General features: G+C 43.6%; 1 protein-coding gene across 1 annotated transcript; it reads left to right on the top strand.

Moving 5' to 3' along the window:
* Window positions 1-895: 895 nt before the first annotated feature.
* LOC149334221 (uncharacterized) lies at window positions 896-7,768 on the top strand. Its single transcript, XM_089557888.1, has 3 exons — window positions 896-1,117; window positions 6,387-6,482; window positions 7,625-7,768. Exons 1-3 carry the CDS (start codon window positions 896-898, stop codon window positions 7,766-7,768), a joined length of 462 nt encoding a protein of 153 aa, XP_089414014.1.
* The last annotated feature ends 6,608 nt before the right edge of the window (window positions 7,769-14,376 follow it).

The raw sequence follows: 14,376 nt of genomic DNA, 5'->3' as shown, positions 1-14,376 counted from the left end.
CTACTGTTTGCGCAAGTTTTTACCTTTGGAAATTATGAACCAACTCGCCCAGAAGAAAGTACTTAAAGTACTTATTGGGCAGATTTTCATAACTACACGACATGGCGTGGCAGTCGGGTGCTCTAGGCAAGTATGTGAACCACTGTACACGTAAAACAGACCGACATATATTCACTCGCAGAAAACGAATAACGATGAGGAGAGCCAGACTCCTCACGTAGGTCGCTAGGTAGCACTCTCTGGTAACCGCAAGAGGTTTGAGCCCTGAAAATTATTGGAATTTAAAAAAAAAGAGTCGCAGAATTTGTTATCCTGCTTGCCAGTGTATTAAGATATAACCCACACTTTTCAAAAACACCCGTGCAATAAAAGGGCTTTTAAAGGTGACGGCACTGAACGCGATGATTATGGTAAAAATGAAATTTAAAAATCAGTCGCACATTGCCTGCATCAAAACAAGTGTGCCTTTCTCGTGGGGCTCCGGCTTTTACGATCGTGTTTAGGAACTGGCGCCTTTATCAACAGCGCAAATTTAACGGTTATTGTTCCGATTACCGTCTTTTTATTTATAAAATTTGATCTATATTCTTCCGTTCTCTAAAGGAGAAGAAAAGATAGCGCTTTCAGCGTTCACATGTGCAGGGCTCTTACATGCATATCGCGCAAATAACGAAAGGCCCATCCAGTCTTCAAGACAAAACAAAGGACGAATAGCTTTATTGCCCATTACATGGAAATGCGCAGACACGAACTGAGACGAGGCTTTTATATCAGCAGAATCAAGACTACTCCTCAGCTCTGCTTGTCCGACTGGTGAGTTCGGCTGAAATAACTCTTTAATCCCCCACACACAGCAGCGCATCACAAAATTTTCTGCTCTCCACAGGATCTTACAATGGAGCTTCTGAGCGCCTGGCTACTTGCTTGCGTCATGATGCACGGGGTACTTGGTGGCAAGAGTGCTACACCCTCACTCCTGGTCAGCAGTGGCTGGCAGGAAATGGACGCCCGGGGAAATCCTGCGTACAAGGAGCTTGCAGCCAAAGCAGCCTCTTCGTACACAGAACATATGGACTTCTACTTGGTACTCAAGGAAGTTGAGAGCGTAGAAAAAAAGGTACTGTAACGGTAATTCCCCGGCAGATGCCAGTTTTGCTGGAGCAGCTTGCGTGTTAAGTTGTTTGTAAATTTAGCAGTGGCGCGAATGCCCTGTGAAAAGGCGGGAAAAAAGATATCAATCTTGATATTCAAAAGTGGTTAGATGCATATAAGCATTTCTTTTGAACAGAAATTAACATCCAAAAACGGCATCAGTTCCTGAGACGCTTCCAGAAATTCAGCCTCTATGAGGGAGTCATTGTTTAAAAACCAAGTGCCAGTGACAGCCTATGTTTAATGCTTAATCTGATTATCAGAGAAGTGCGGCTCTAAATTCAAAGGTTCTACGCGCTGAGCCCGCGACGCTGAAACGCGGCCACTGGACCACAATGGCTGCTACAGGCTTTAAATAGTAATGTCATATTTTTATAACATACAAGTTTGTTTGGAAGTCCGTCCTACGGCTCCACATAGCCTGTCGTTTCTTAGTTATTTTAACCAGCTATACAATGTGGGGAAGGGAGGTGGCAGCCTCAGGGTGCTCACCCAACGTTTCAACAAGATTAATTACCCTCGTCCAAACGAAAGCAAGTTCTGCTGTCGAAACGTTGGCGTAGCAACCCATATTCTTGCCCTCTTTCTCTCCCATGGAATTCAGCGCGCACATATTTTTGTCTGCGTCATTGGTGCGCTTCTGATGTTAAACAGCTTTTCAGCCGCATCTCTAGCATAGCGCTATTAACGAGTTTTAAGCTGTTCCTGCCTTTCTCGAGTCGCAGAGCTGCAACTTTAACGCCTTCATCGCCATCATCATCATCAGCCGGACTACTCCCAGGCAAAGGCCTCTCCCATGTATCTCCAATTAACCCTGTCCTTTGCCAGTTGCGGCCACCGTATCCCCGCAAACTTCTTGACCTCGCCCCTGCTACGTTTGCCTTCGATTTAAATCCACTCCCTTAGCCTTAAAGACCACCGGTTATCTTGCCTTCACTAAAGAAGCATAGCTTGTTGGGCCAGTTGGTGCATGGTAAGTAGAAAACCAGCGAAAAGGACGCGTTCACAAGGAGAAGTACACAGGACAACGCTGGCGTTGTCCAGCGTTGTCCTGTGTACTTCTTCTTGTGAACGCGTCCTTTTCGCTGGTTTTCTACTTATCTCGCCTTCACATGACAGGCCCTGCCCAAGCAGATTTCTTCCTCTTGATTTCTGCGGGATGTCACTGACCCACGTTAATTCCCTCACCCATTCTGCCCGCTTCCGATCTCTCAGCGTTACACCTACCAGTTTTCTTTCCGTAGCTCGCTGCGCTGACGTTAACTTAAGGTGAGCCCTTTTCGTTAGCCTCCAAGTTTCTGACCCATAGGTAAGTACCGGTAAGGTATAGCTGCTGTATACTTTTCGCTTAAGGGATAGTGGTAAATTGCAATTCATGATCTGAGAGGAACTTCGATATGCGCTCCATCATATTTTTATTCTTCTAGTTATTTCCCTCTCATGATCCGGATCAGCGACCGCTACCTGCTCTAAGTAGGCATATTCCGTTACCACATCCAGCATCTCGCTAACATTGTAAACTGCTGTTTCCTGGCGAGACTGCTGACCATTACTTTCCTTTTCTGCACGTTAATTTTAAGGCCTACCTTTCTGCTCTGCTTGTCTAACTCATTCATCATGTTTTGCAGCTCATCTCCTGATTGACTTAGGCGGGTAATGCCATCAGCGAATCACAAAATGCTTAAGTGTTCTCCATTAACTCTTGTCCCCATCTGCTACCAATTCAAGTTGCGGAATGCCCCTATAAACAGTCGGTGAATGGTAATGGCTAGATCATGGCTTCCTGCCTGACACCCTTCCTTACTAGAATTTCATTCCGGACTTTATGGGCGACTCCGGTGGCTGCATCTTCGTTATGATATCTTCCAATATTTTCACATAACACTCTTGTAAATTCTGATTACGCAATGCCTACAAGTCAGCTGAGGTTCCCATTCAGTCAAATTCTTTCTCGTAATCAATGAATGCTATATATAGCGGTTGGTTGTATTCTGCGCATCTCTCTGTCACCTGATTGAGAGTATAAATGTGATCTATTGCCTACACAACTGTGTACAGTAGCCAATTCAATCAGAACGTTAATAAGGAAGAGTGTAGCGTACGAAAGAGGAAGTAAAGGAAGCCTTAGGAGCAATGCAAAAGGGGAACGGAGCTGAGGAGGATCAGGTAACCGCAGATTTGTTGAAGGATGGAGGGGTGATTGTGCTAGCAAAACTAGCCATCCTGTATACGCAATGCCTTCTGACCTCGAGCGTATAAGAAACTTGGAAGAACGCTCAAATTACCTTAATTCATAAGAAAGGAGACGTCAAGGATTCAAAAATTGCAAAACGATCAGCTTAGTGTCCGTTGCCTAAAAAGTATTAACTAATGTTATCGCTAATAGGGTCAGGACAACCAAGATTCAATCGACCAATTCATCATGCAGGCTTTCGTAAAGGATTCTTCAAAAAATACTATAACGCCTTCTTACGACATGAAAGACACCCATCCGTATGAGACCAGTCGCTATATCTGCGAGAATATATTTCATTTGTAGGCATATGCAGAACGCTGTTGCTTAGAGCAAAAAAAATGTTAATAAATGCCATGCAGGAGCGATACGCTGTCACAGGCTGCTGTCAAAGAAAACCCCGATAAACTTCAAAGAATTTCGGTCTCACTGAGACTATTTGACACATTCAACATAGCGCGTGCAGCTATCACTTACCGGAATAATTTGATTAAAGTCCGGCTATTTTTAATTTTAACTGTTGCTCGCCTGTCCTATTTCCGTTTAGCATGCAAATTTATTATCCGGCTAATAGAGTTGCTTTCACAACTGAGATCTCTGGAAGCTCTATTGCTTTCGCCTTGAATACTCAATAGCACTGCTGCCACGTGGTCAATTTGCTCTAATGCCGCTCGTTTATTTATTGTTGAGAATGTGACAGCGAAACTGATTATTTTGAGCAGTTTCGACCGAAGATTTCTCGCCCGTTGTATAGGGACGCTGCGCATACATTAGCTGGCGCAAATGCACGTGCCACACTTGCTGATTTTAAAGCACCGGCAGTGTGGGCAATTCCTTCTGACAAGTTGCGAAACTGCTGATGAGGACTACGTATAAAAACATAAATAATGCTGTTTGACTAGCACGCAAATAAGCAGGTCGTTTCCATGTTAAGCCGCTTTTGGTAGTTAAATAAACTGCTCGGGAGGGTCTAGAACACGAAAAAAGGCCTTTAAAGGCACTCCACCTAACTGCACTGCTCACAGAGGGAGGCAATATTCGCCTACTCCTGTGAAGTGGCTGCAAGAAACGGTTGGATATATAGCCCTGAGAATTATCGCACGGCGTTATTTTCTATCTTAACGAGATAGTTTTGTTGTCTTAGGTTTCTTACCCTCATGTTATTAGCAATTCTTCGTTAAATGGTCTTTAATTGAGAGTTGACCCTGTAAAAAGTTCAGAACTGCCACATTCCATCCAAATCTTATTTGGTTTGGTTTGGTGAGTGTTCAGCAAACTTAGGTATAAAAATGCATAGATGATTACTGGGAAAGTTATTTCAACACAATGATGTTCGGAGGCGCCCGGAAACATGTTTTTCAGTTTTTCAGAAGCTACTAATTCACACACTTTTGTTTTTTTTTTCAAATTGGAAGCTGATTGTACCGGTTGATTTTTTTTTTCTTGATGCGTAAATCTTCATACTGTCAAAAACCTTTGGATAACACTGCCTAGTAAAAATCTGCAGTGGGTGCGCCTCTGCTCGTAGACCATTTCTTATTCTGTGGCTGCGGCTTGTAATCTTCATAGTATGGCTGAATGGCCTTTTCAAAAGCAGTGGCAAATATTGTCATAATCTTAGTTGACTCTTGAGCGGTATGGTTATCGAAGCCGCCTTGAAAGAGTTTATCTGCACAAGCGGGAAATGCGGAGCATATACATGGTCTGTTCTGAAAGTAGTAGGACTGGTTTTTTTCCTGGGTGAGCGGGCGGAGAAGGGGTGGTCTGCGCGTGCAGGATCGTTGAATTGGGAATGCTGGGGAAAATCGGCAGTCGGCTCTCGGCCGTTGAAGAGAGGAGGGCGCTTGTACTGCGAACCCCTGTCGAAACGTCTCGTCACGCAGAATCGTCGAGCGTTTACTGCATCAGCGATACGCGATCAAATTTTGAGTAAATCTTGGTAAAACGGGCAAAGAGACTCACAACGTGTTTAAGGAGGCCTACGGTGAGGCTTCCATGGGTAGATCAGGTGTTTTTGATAGGCACAAGCTTTTCCGAGAAGGTAAGGAAAGAGTGGAGGAAGACGACCGCTTCAGACGCCCTTCGACCAGCAAGACCAACGAAAATGTGTAGCGAGGGAAACATTTACTTAACAGTGATCTATCAGAATGACTGCTGATGACTTGAGCATTCCTCAAACCCAAGTTTTTGGGATCGCGACAGAAAACTTACCCATGAGGAAAGCGTGCGCGAAGTTGGTGCCGGGAGTGTTGTCAGAGGAGGAAAAGGCCAACCGGTAGGATCTTCTTCGTCATCTGAATGAGGACCCCGATTTTTTGTCCCGCACAAGGCGGTAACGCTGTCTCAGCCCCCCTACAGCCTCGACTTGGGCCTGCCAGACTTTTTTCTATTCCCGAGAATGAAATCGACGCTCGAGGGGAAACATCACGGATCGGTAGAGGTGGTTCAACAGGCCGTGACGAGGGAGCTAAACAGCATTCCGGTCCAGGCGTTCCTGGAGCCGTACGAAAATTTTAAAACTCATTAGCAGCAGTGAGTAGGTGCGGAAGGGTGCTACCTTGAAAAATTGTAATCGTTTGTACTATTCTCTTGAATAAATTTTGTTTAAAAAATGAGTCCTACTACTTTAAGAACAGACCATGTATATTGAAAAAAGAAAATTATTGACAGGTGACTAACAATCATACTGGCGCACTCGTTCAAACAAGCAAGGAGCCCGCCGCGGTGGCTCAGTAGTTACGGTGCTCAGCTGCTGATCTCAACGGTGGCATTTCCGTGGAGGTGAAATGCTAGAGGCCCGTGCAATGTGCGATTTCAGTACACTTAATAGAACCCAGGCTGGCAGAAATTATTCGGAGCTCTCCAATAGGGCGTCTCCCATAGCCTGATTCGTTTTCGGACGTTAATTCTCATGAAGCCACCAGAGATCTAACAAGCAAGTTGATTATGACCTTAAGGAAAAAATGCATAATGACGTTCACTGTATTCTTTCATGCAACAGGGTGAAAAGCACAGGATTGTATTTACGTATACACCGACCGGCTGCAGCGTTCAGGAACCGTTTGATGCTGAGAAGTGCAAGCCGATAACACCCAGGGTAAGCATTGCAAATTGAGCAATTAAGAGATTGCCCAAGAAAGCTTTTTTTAACGTTTGGAACGAATTTAAAAAAGACATTTGACGGTCTTTGCCATTCGTTGTTGAAAATAGTGCACGATTGTCCAAAGTCGCAAAAGAAAGGCATTCGGTTTTTGAAGTATATTAGACGCATATCCACAATTCCAGGAGAAAGCGAAGGAGACTAACGAACTGCCGCGAAATAATAGTTAGCCACCAACGTCTTACACCCATAGTGCTACGGTTCTTTCGGACGTAATACACACGGGTGTTGTAGGAGCTACGTCGCAGAAATTACGATGGGCGAGTAAAAGACATAAGAAAAATATTGCGCAAACCGCACCGCTTAAAGCACAACCAGCTAAGCTACATGGCAGTGGGAACCAGTCCACGTCTGATTCACTGCCTCGCAATGCCCGAAATGTACTCATATAAGCTGCAAAGTGATTTCAGAGGCCGTATTCTGCAAGGACCTATTATATATTTTTTTTTCTTTTCGAATCCATTTTGTCCTCTGCCATTAGGCACTGAAGCAATTGTGAGGAGGTTACCAGGCTTACCGAAGTGCTGGAAATATTTCTGATCAGAAAAAGATACTTTCTTAAAATTCCGCTTTCTCCTGACGTCATGCTAGCCAGAGCCCATTTTTGGTTCTGTGCTGTCGGGGAAAATTAGAGCATGCGCTTTTCGTGCGCATTTTACCGAACACCAAGCCCTTGGTTTTAACTAACCGTGTAGGGCGGCTCAGTGCAAAGTTTGTTTGTAGGTGGAAACTTACCTTTGCCCTAATAGATATTTTGTGTAATGAGCAGGTTATCCTATCTGCCAAGCTTAACTTGCAGTTTTAAATTTCATCTTGGTGTGCAGCTTTGTCTGCGCTGTTTGTCCTTCACTGTGACCACAGGGATTAGAATTCAGCTTTAATTCATTTAAGCTCATTTCCACGCCTACGATTTCTACCAGCTCTTGCAGAAGGCGACGTTTTCAAGAGCTGTATTGGACGGCATTGATTTCTTTTTAGCTTTTATTAACACAGCTGCAGTGCTTTGTGTTCAGTTTGAAACGTAGAGGTATTTAGGAGTTCCGTGTATAACCGTTCACTTCAACGATTTCTGCACACAGGCTTCTGGTGAATGCATTTCGATGTTCAAGTTCCAAAACAACAAGGCATCTTCAGCTGTCTTGAACTGGATCCATTGCAAGGATTTCATGGCTCCCAAGCGGCGCCGCTATCCGGAGAACTACCAAAGAAAGAAGAGCCTCTAGACGAGTGTTCCCCTTCGCCAGAAGTGCGGCTCGAATAATCAAATAACCTGCCACCGCCAAACAAGTGCTCTCTTGTCTTGTGGTTTTGCACGGTATCGATGTCCTGAAGTAGAGCAAAACTGCGGGCAAGACTTTGTTGGCTTCGTACCGAGCGATAAAATACCGCTCCTCGTGAGTTTCGGGCTTGTACCGTGGTAATATTTTTTCGGCTTAAATAATTGATAGTAGCAAAAAATAAAAAAATAAAAGCTACATAACATGCGGTAGAGATGTGCCGTGATTTTCCTAAATGACAGGCAGGAAGCACTCAAAACGATGCTGTCTACTTCCCGAGTCGAATAAAAGGCATCTCAATGGAATCTATAGAATGAGTTTGTTAGGACGTTGTCATTCCGATAAAGGCCTCATCTGAAATATTAGGACACCAAATGTTTGGCTTTTGGTTTTACCCTGCGAAATGGTGTGTCAGAGAATGTTGACGTCATATAGGCCGGCGAAATTTGGAAAGCAATCTTTGGTTCTACATTATATTCACTCAATATCTTTCTTCCTTTCTTTATTCCTTTCTTTCTTTCTTTCTTTCTTTCTTTCTTTCTCTCTTTCTTTCTTTCTTCCTTCCTTCCTTCCTTCCTTCCTTCCTTCCTTTCTTTCTTTCTTTCTTTCTTTCTTTCTCTCTTCCTTTCTTTCTTTCTTCCTTTCTTTTTTCCTTTCGTTCTTTCTTTCTTCCTCTCTTCCTTTCTTACTTTCTTTCTTTCTTTCTTTATTGTTTCCTCAGACACAGTCCAAGAGGGGGCCGAGGCTGAAGGCGACGGAGCGCTTGACAAGGGCCCCGGCCCCCTTGCATAATGTACATAAAACAAAACTAGCATTACAAAGTTCGGTCAAGCAGTCGTCCTAGGATCAGTCAATGGGAAAACAAAAGGTGGCTATTTTCTGTCAGAATCACACGGCATTAGAGACAATTTCATTTTCTATACAACTGAGTGGCGATAAAAAAAAGCACTAATGAGTGGTACATCGGGAGTATACTGAATACAGCATTAAACCAATACATGCTTTACACATTAGCACCCAGTAGACGCAACCGTGACAGTCGTCGCCAAGCGAAGACAATAGATCATATTACAGTTGGTAAGATATGACAAGAGGAATGTGAGATAGAACTAAGTTTACACTTTTCGGAATAGTTACCGTAATGGGAATTTAGTACCGCTGTTCACAAGAAACTTCTTACAGTATTTCTTAAAAAAATTGTGCACCGTTATCGTCTTATACCAGCCCGTCCCGAGAGGCGAAATAACAACAAACAACCAGAAGCTATTGCGTAGCGATTTCAATGCGTCACGACATCTTAGCGTTTTCTTCACTTGTTTGTGGTCTCACAGCAACAGTGTAGCTTAGAAGCCGGATCAACATTAGAGCGAAAATCGTATTCTAAATTATTCACCGGTCTTAAGCGGATTCCAGGTGGCGACCTACGGCCAATGACAATTAGACCTTCATCCCAAAGAAAGAATACACAAGCATTACTTGGTGTCGCTTCCTGCTTTAAACTAACAGAACACTCTACCACACACGCCACGAAAGGAAGAGCAGTAGTGTCCCTTTGGCCTTCTTTGATGGGCTTTTCTACAAGCTACGTCGAGTGTGTTGCCATTACACTATCGCACATATTTTTATAATCAAATCTCTTTATGAATATTGCTTCTGATGATTTCACAGATTTGTTGTTAAAACAAAGAAAGTGAGAGGGCCTCACAGGGGCCGGATTTATCACAAATCCGGATCACAAATCCGGCCGCTACAGGGCCGGATTTGTGGCCCCGCCAAGCAGGCACTGTTGGGTGCTCTCACATGCTGCGCATCGGATGCTATGAACTTAACTGAATGAAAAAGGGGCATAAGTGACAGTGCATCTTAAAAGAAAATGTCTTACTTCAAGGGAAACGAACTCGTCCACGGCCGACTAGCCGAACCATAAATTCGACCAATTTGTTGCGTGTCTCAGGGAGTGCAGTCGGGGTAGTAAAATTTATTTTTCTACTACGAGAGGAGGTGCACTGTACCGGAGTTCCGATCACTCTTCTGCCACCTTTTAACTGAGATGCTGGATTACGGGCGGTAGTAAAGTTTGTAAAAGTTGTTTCGCTGCAAGTCCGAACCAGCCCTCAAAAAAGTGAGATGCAAGCTTTGTTTCCAACTGTCCCCTCACTACTTTCATTTCACTTCTACACACTGTCTGCTATCCTTTATTTCCGCTGCCCCAGCTCAGGTGCTTCCCGCAGCGATAGCAGATGCCGGGGTTAGCAAAAATCTTTTCCTTCCATTTATCATGTTTTATTAAACCACATACTACTACTAAAAGCTATCGGTGAAGTGTTTTCTGGAATCCCTTAAGGTGGAGTAGATTTTGTTATTAGGGAGTAATTACTCATTGGCGTCCACTCAAGCGCAGCCATACGGGTATAAAGGAAAGCTAAACAGCCGCCATAGAAACTGTAGTAAAAAGAAAATGCATCCTCGTTCAGGGTCAGAACCCGGGACCGCAGCTTCACCGTAGCAGCTACCAATTGAGTTCAGCTGTCCTTTGCAGTTTTCCTGTGAGCAGCTTTCATTTGTTACGGTAATACTGCGCTTGGGTGGATGGCAATGAGTAATTACCCATAAAAAGCTAGTGTAAAGGTTGGATATCAGTTGCCTTGAGAGAGCGCAGTAATACATTATGTGAAAGTATGACGTGGACCAGATCTACTCGACATTGTGGGACCAAACGCCATGTTTGCGGCGGTTTTAGAATAAAGTACCTCGGGGTAAGGTTTATGGCGAGACATTATCACTTAATAGAGGCATGTAACCTTAATGCATGTATTTTTAAGAGCAACTCGGTGGCCCGAGATAGAACTTGCAGTCGTGGGCACGCACTCAGCTGCCATTGCTTCCATGCCTGTTTAAAGGATTGGTAAAATGGATTTTTTGTCGACGTTCCAAGAAGTGCGTGGAAACTTTGGCGGCCGACGAAGAAAAGAGCGTTTCAGCTTAAAAACAAGGCTGGGGAGATATTAGTGCCGAAGTGGTGTGGTGTATTGTGCTCGTGTTGCATCAACCTGCAACAGCTGTGTCAGAACAAAAGCGGTTTTATTTCGTGAATTTTGCTCCCTTTCGTAGTATGTTAATAGGCGGTCATGAAAGTTATCGAGAAGAACTGCGTTCAAATGCATGCTAGAAAGTTTGCGCTGTTAAAAGACGCAAGCAAGCTGGAATCTGTTCGTTTAGGTGATTGGTGTGGCATGGACAAAAGAGTATCGGCATATACGCTTTTCATCCGCCTCATTATTTCTTCGCTTATGTGACGGATGCCACCGTCATCGTTCTGTTGTGCGGGGTTGAAAAATTTTTACCCGTGTGCAGCACACAGTCTACACCAAACTGACATCGTTTTATTGCATAGCATAGGCCGAACAAAGGAATTTCTCCTTCGTAAACACGGTTGGAAAGAAAGTTCAAGAAAGTAGACAGTTTTACCCATTTTATAACACATGCAAACTGAACGTAACAAAAATGACATCAAAACTTCTGTAGGAGCACTTAAATTCATGAAATTAATGACCACACACAAAAATATCCGGTCAAGAATGTATTAAACAGCCATCACATTCCAACACACATTTCCAACACATTTTGCATTCCATTTGAAAAGTCTACATTATACTTTCCTTCCGATGCAAGCTTCGATGCGACTCCGTGTCAAAACACCTCTAGGATTGCCCAACAAAATTAGATGCACAGCACGAGTCATATCTCCGTAAAGGCACCATTATTATCACGGAAGAAACCTGACTGTGGAAGCTGCGCGCTAATCTCGTTTTGCACGTGTCATTAGTATTCGTTCTGTTGCCGACCTGGAGGACAATAGTCTCTTGGGGGAAGAATATTTTGCTCCATTAAAACTTCTCTACCCTTGGATAGATGCAAAGGAAGGCTCCGAGGTTAATGCCACATGTCACCATTTGCTTCTGCATATCATTCTGTGAGAATTCCGAGCGAAAATTATCATTGATTTTGATGCGAACTCCGCGGTGGCATTTAGTTTTTTCTATTGCCTTTTCATTTTTCCGCCGGCGCAAAAATTTCGGGAATTATGGAAGCATGATGTTCCTGTTGCAGATAAATTTACTGAGCTCCCCTAAATAAAAAAGTCATGCTTTCGGTCTTTGACTTCTCTGTTTTACTGTGTAAAAAATATAAGTACAAAAAGAAGTATCTTTTAACCTTAACTGGACGTGTTTTACAGCCATGAACGAAAATATAACAATTTCCATGGCACTACTGCTGCATGGACGCCGGCGTAATGAGCTAAAGCATGAAACATTGTGAGGGTAGGCTGATCAGCGAAACCCTGCGTGTGAAAGGTTGTTCACGGTAGTCTTCGCTTTGCAGGTTTAGACTGATGCCGGCGGCGACGCGCTTAGAGTGCATACTTCGCCCCGCTGATGCAAGGATATCTGAGCCAGGTTAACAAGTGTTTATTCATGCTGCTAATTTTGGACCCAAGGGATAATGCATCATATGACCTTTCTATAGCTACAGCCTATAATCAGTCCTTCTCTAAATGATATTTTTTGAAATACAAAAACTGCCAGTGAATTTAATCAGAGTGAAGGAGAAATAAGCGAAACCAGTAAATAGTTCATATACGGGGTACTCTTTTTGCTTTTTTGCACGAAATCTCTGCTGAGATCGTTCATATTCCCGTATAGGTTACATACTTTCGTGGAAACTATAAAACGTCGGCGTCATGCAGGAACTAAACAAACAACACTTCAACAAAATGGCATGCATTCAATCCTCCACTCTGAAAGCATAGGTTTTGCATTCCGAGTCCCGCTAACAAACTGCTTACACGAAGTGTGCGCTCATCTTTTCAAGTTTGCAGCTAGAAATCACGCGCTTCGAAATGAAAGCATCTCGCTAAGCGCCCGCTACAAGGTGTAATGCTCTCACGCAGCTGCTAGAGCTCGAATGCCAGGCGCTGCGTTCTCGGTATCCGGACATTTATTCCCGTTCTTATGAAACAGGTGGGTCTCGCATACCTTGGCTTCACTTCCCAACGTCGTAACTTGTCTGTTTTCTATCACCGCTTTCCTAGACATGGTTACCTCTAATTGTTGAGAATTTGAAATCAAATATGTTTTAATTCGCCATGCTACCTTCTATGCTAGGTGCCACAGTGAAGCTTGATGTAAGTGACCGCCGTTTCTCCCATATCTTGCGTCTAGTGTTAATAATGTGCTATCGGGGACAAAGGTCTCTTGGCACCCGGAAGGCGGCTTAGGGCCATAGGCGCCATACTTATCGGCGACCATATCACTTCGCTGCCAGAGATTAAAGAACGTAAAACTTGACTTACACCTTCTGAAAGTTCGTTCCTCATCCAGCGGCTAATAATAGAGCTAGAGTCTTTGTTTCCGGCTCACGCGCCCTAGAAACATTTCGCTGCGCTCATTACCAGCTGAACTTTCGAGGTGCAAGAGCTGCCGGGTCCTTTGTTTGTTTCGTGCCGTATTCCAGGCTGTATTTGCCAGACGACTCATTATAGAGAATGTCTCACGCTGATAATATAAGTGCAGTATTTTCTGAGGTAACACGTGACCATTTAATACAGCGAAGTAAATTAAGAGCAAAACTTAATAGCAAGTATTGGGAAGATTGTACCAGGAGTGAGTTTGATTTCTAGTCATACAAATCAGGAGGCATTACTGTGCATCTGTTTTTTCAGCCTGATAGTGCTTCAGATATTGCATTCTTTGTCCGGCACTACTCAGTCTGACGACAACGATTAATCACTGAAGCCAACAAATGCTGTACATCGCTCACTGAGACAATCTTCATCATCATTATTCAAATGTACCGTACTTGCGGTCCCGTATCCTTTGGCATCATACAAATTCTGGGATAGTGAAGGCGTTATTATAATTCAAAGCTGGCAACACCTCATTAATATTTGTTAGCGTAAAATAAAGCTCGAAAACCGTAGCCCAGTGCGTGCAAGGAGGGCTAACCGAAGGCCGATGCTTGAGTGTCACTACTCTACACTCAGAAGACACCGGAAGCCATCAAACCAATCCTTTCACTCCCTCTCACTCAGCGCCAACCTAATTCGCGAAATATGCAGAATATACCTGAACCGCCAGCAGATGCTGTAGAGTAGAATGTTGAGTTCAAACAGAAGTTAGTTGCTGCAGATTGCTGATACCTTATGTTAAGGATTGCGATTAATCGTATTTTAAGCCCTACATCTATATTTTGAAAACTGAAAAGTTTTGACAGCCGGGATGCACCTCGCTGAAACATTGCGTTTGAGAGGCCGTTATGAAATCAAGTCAATTGCGCGATAATTATGGGAAACATACTGAACTCCGTTTTGATACTTTCCAAATCCTTGCCATATTTCCATATTCTTTTTATTCTATTCATATAAATTTCATCGCATATACTTGACGTCATATTATATCAATGAAGTGGAAATCATGAGCAACAAAGGGACAGCGCTGATGCTTTAATTTTGTTTTATGGGGTTTAACTCCCTAAAAAACGCATGCTTTGAGGAA

This window comes from Amblyomma mixtum, chromosome 8 (genome assembly GCF_055824585.1).
Source record: "Amblyomma mixtum isolate Tamu chromosome 8, ASM5582458v1, whole genome shotgun sequence".
Classification (NCBI taxonomy): Eukaryota; Metazoa; Arthropoda; class Arachnida; order Ixodida; family Ixodidae; genus Amblyomma; species Amblyomma mixtum.
The sequence above is the reverse complement of the archived record's forward strand: the minus strand, read 5'-3'. Positions and strand labels throughout refer to the sequence as shown.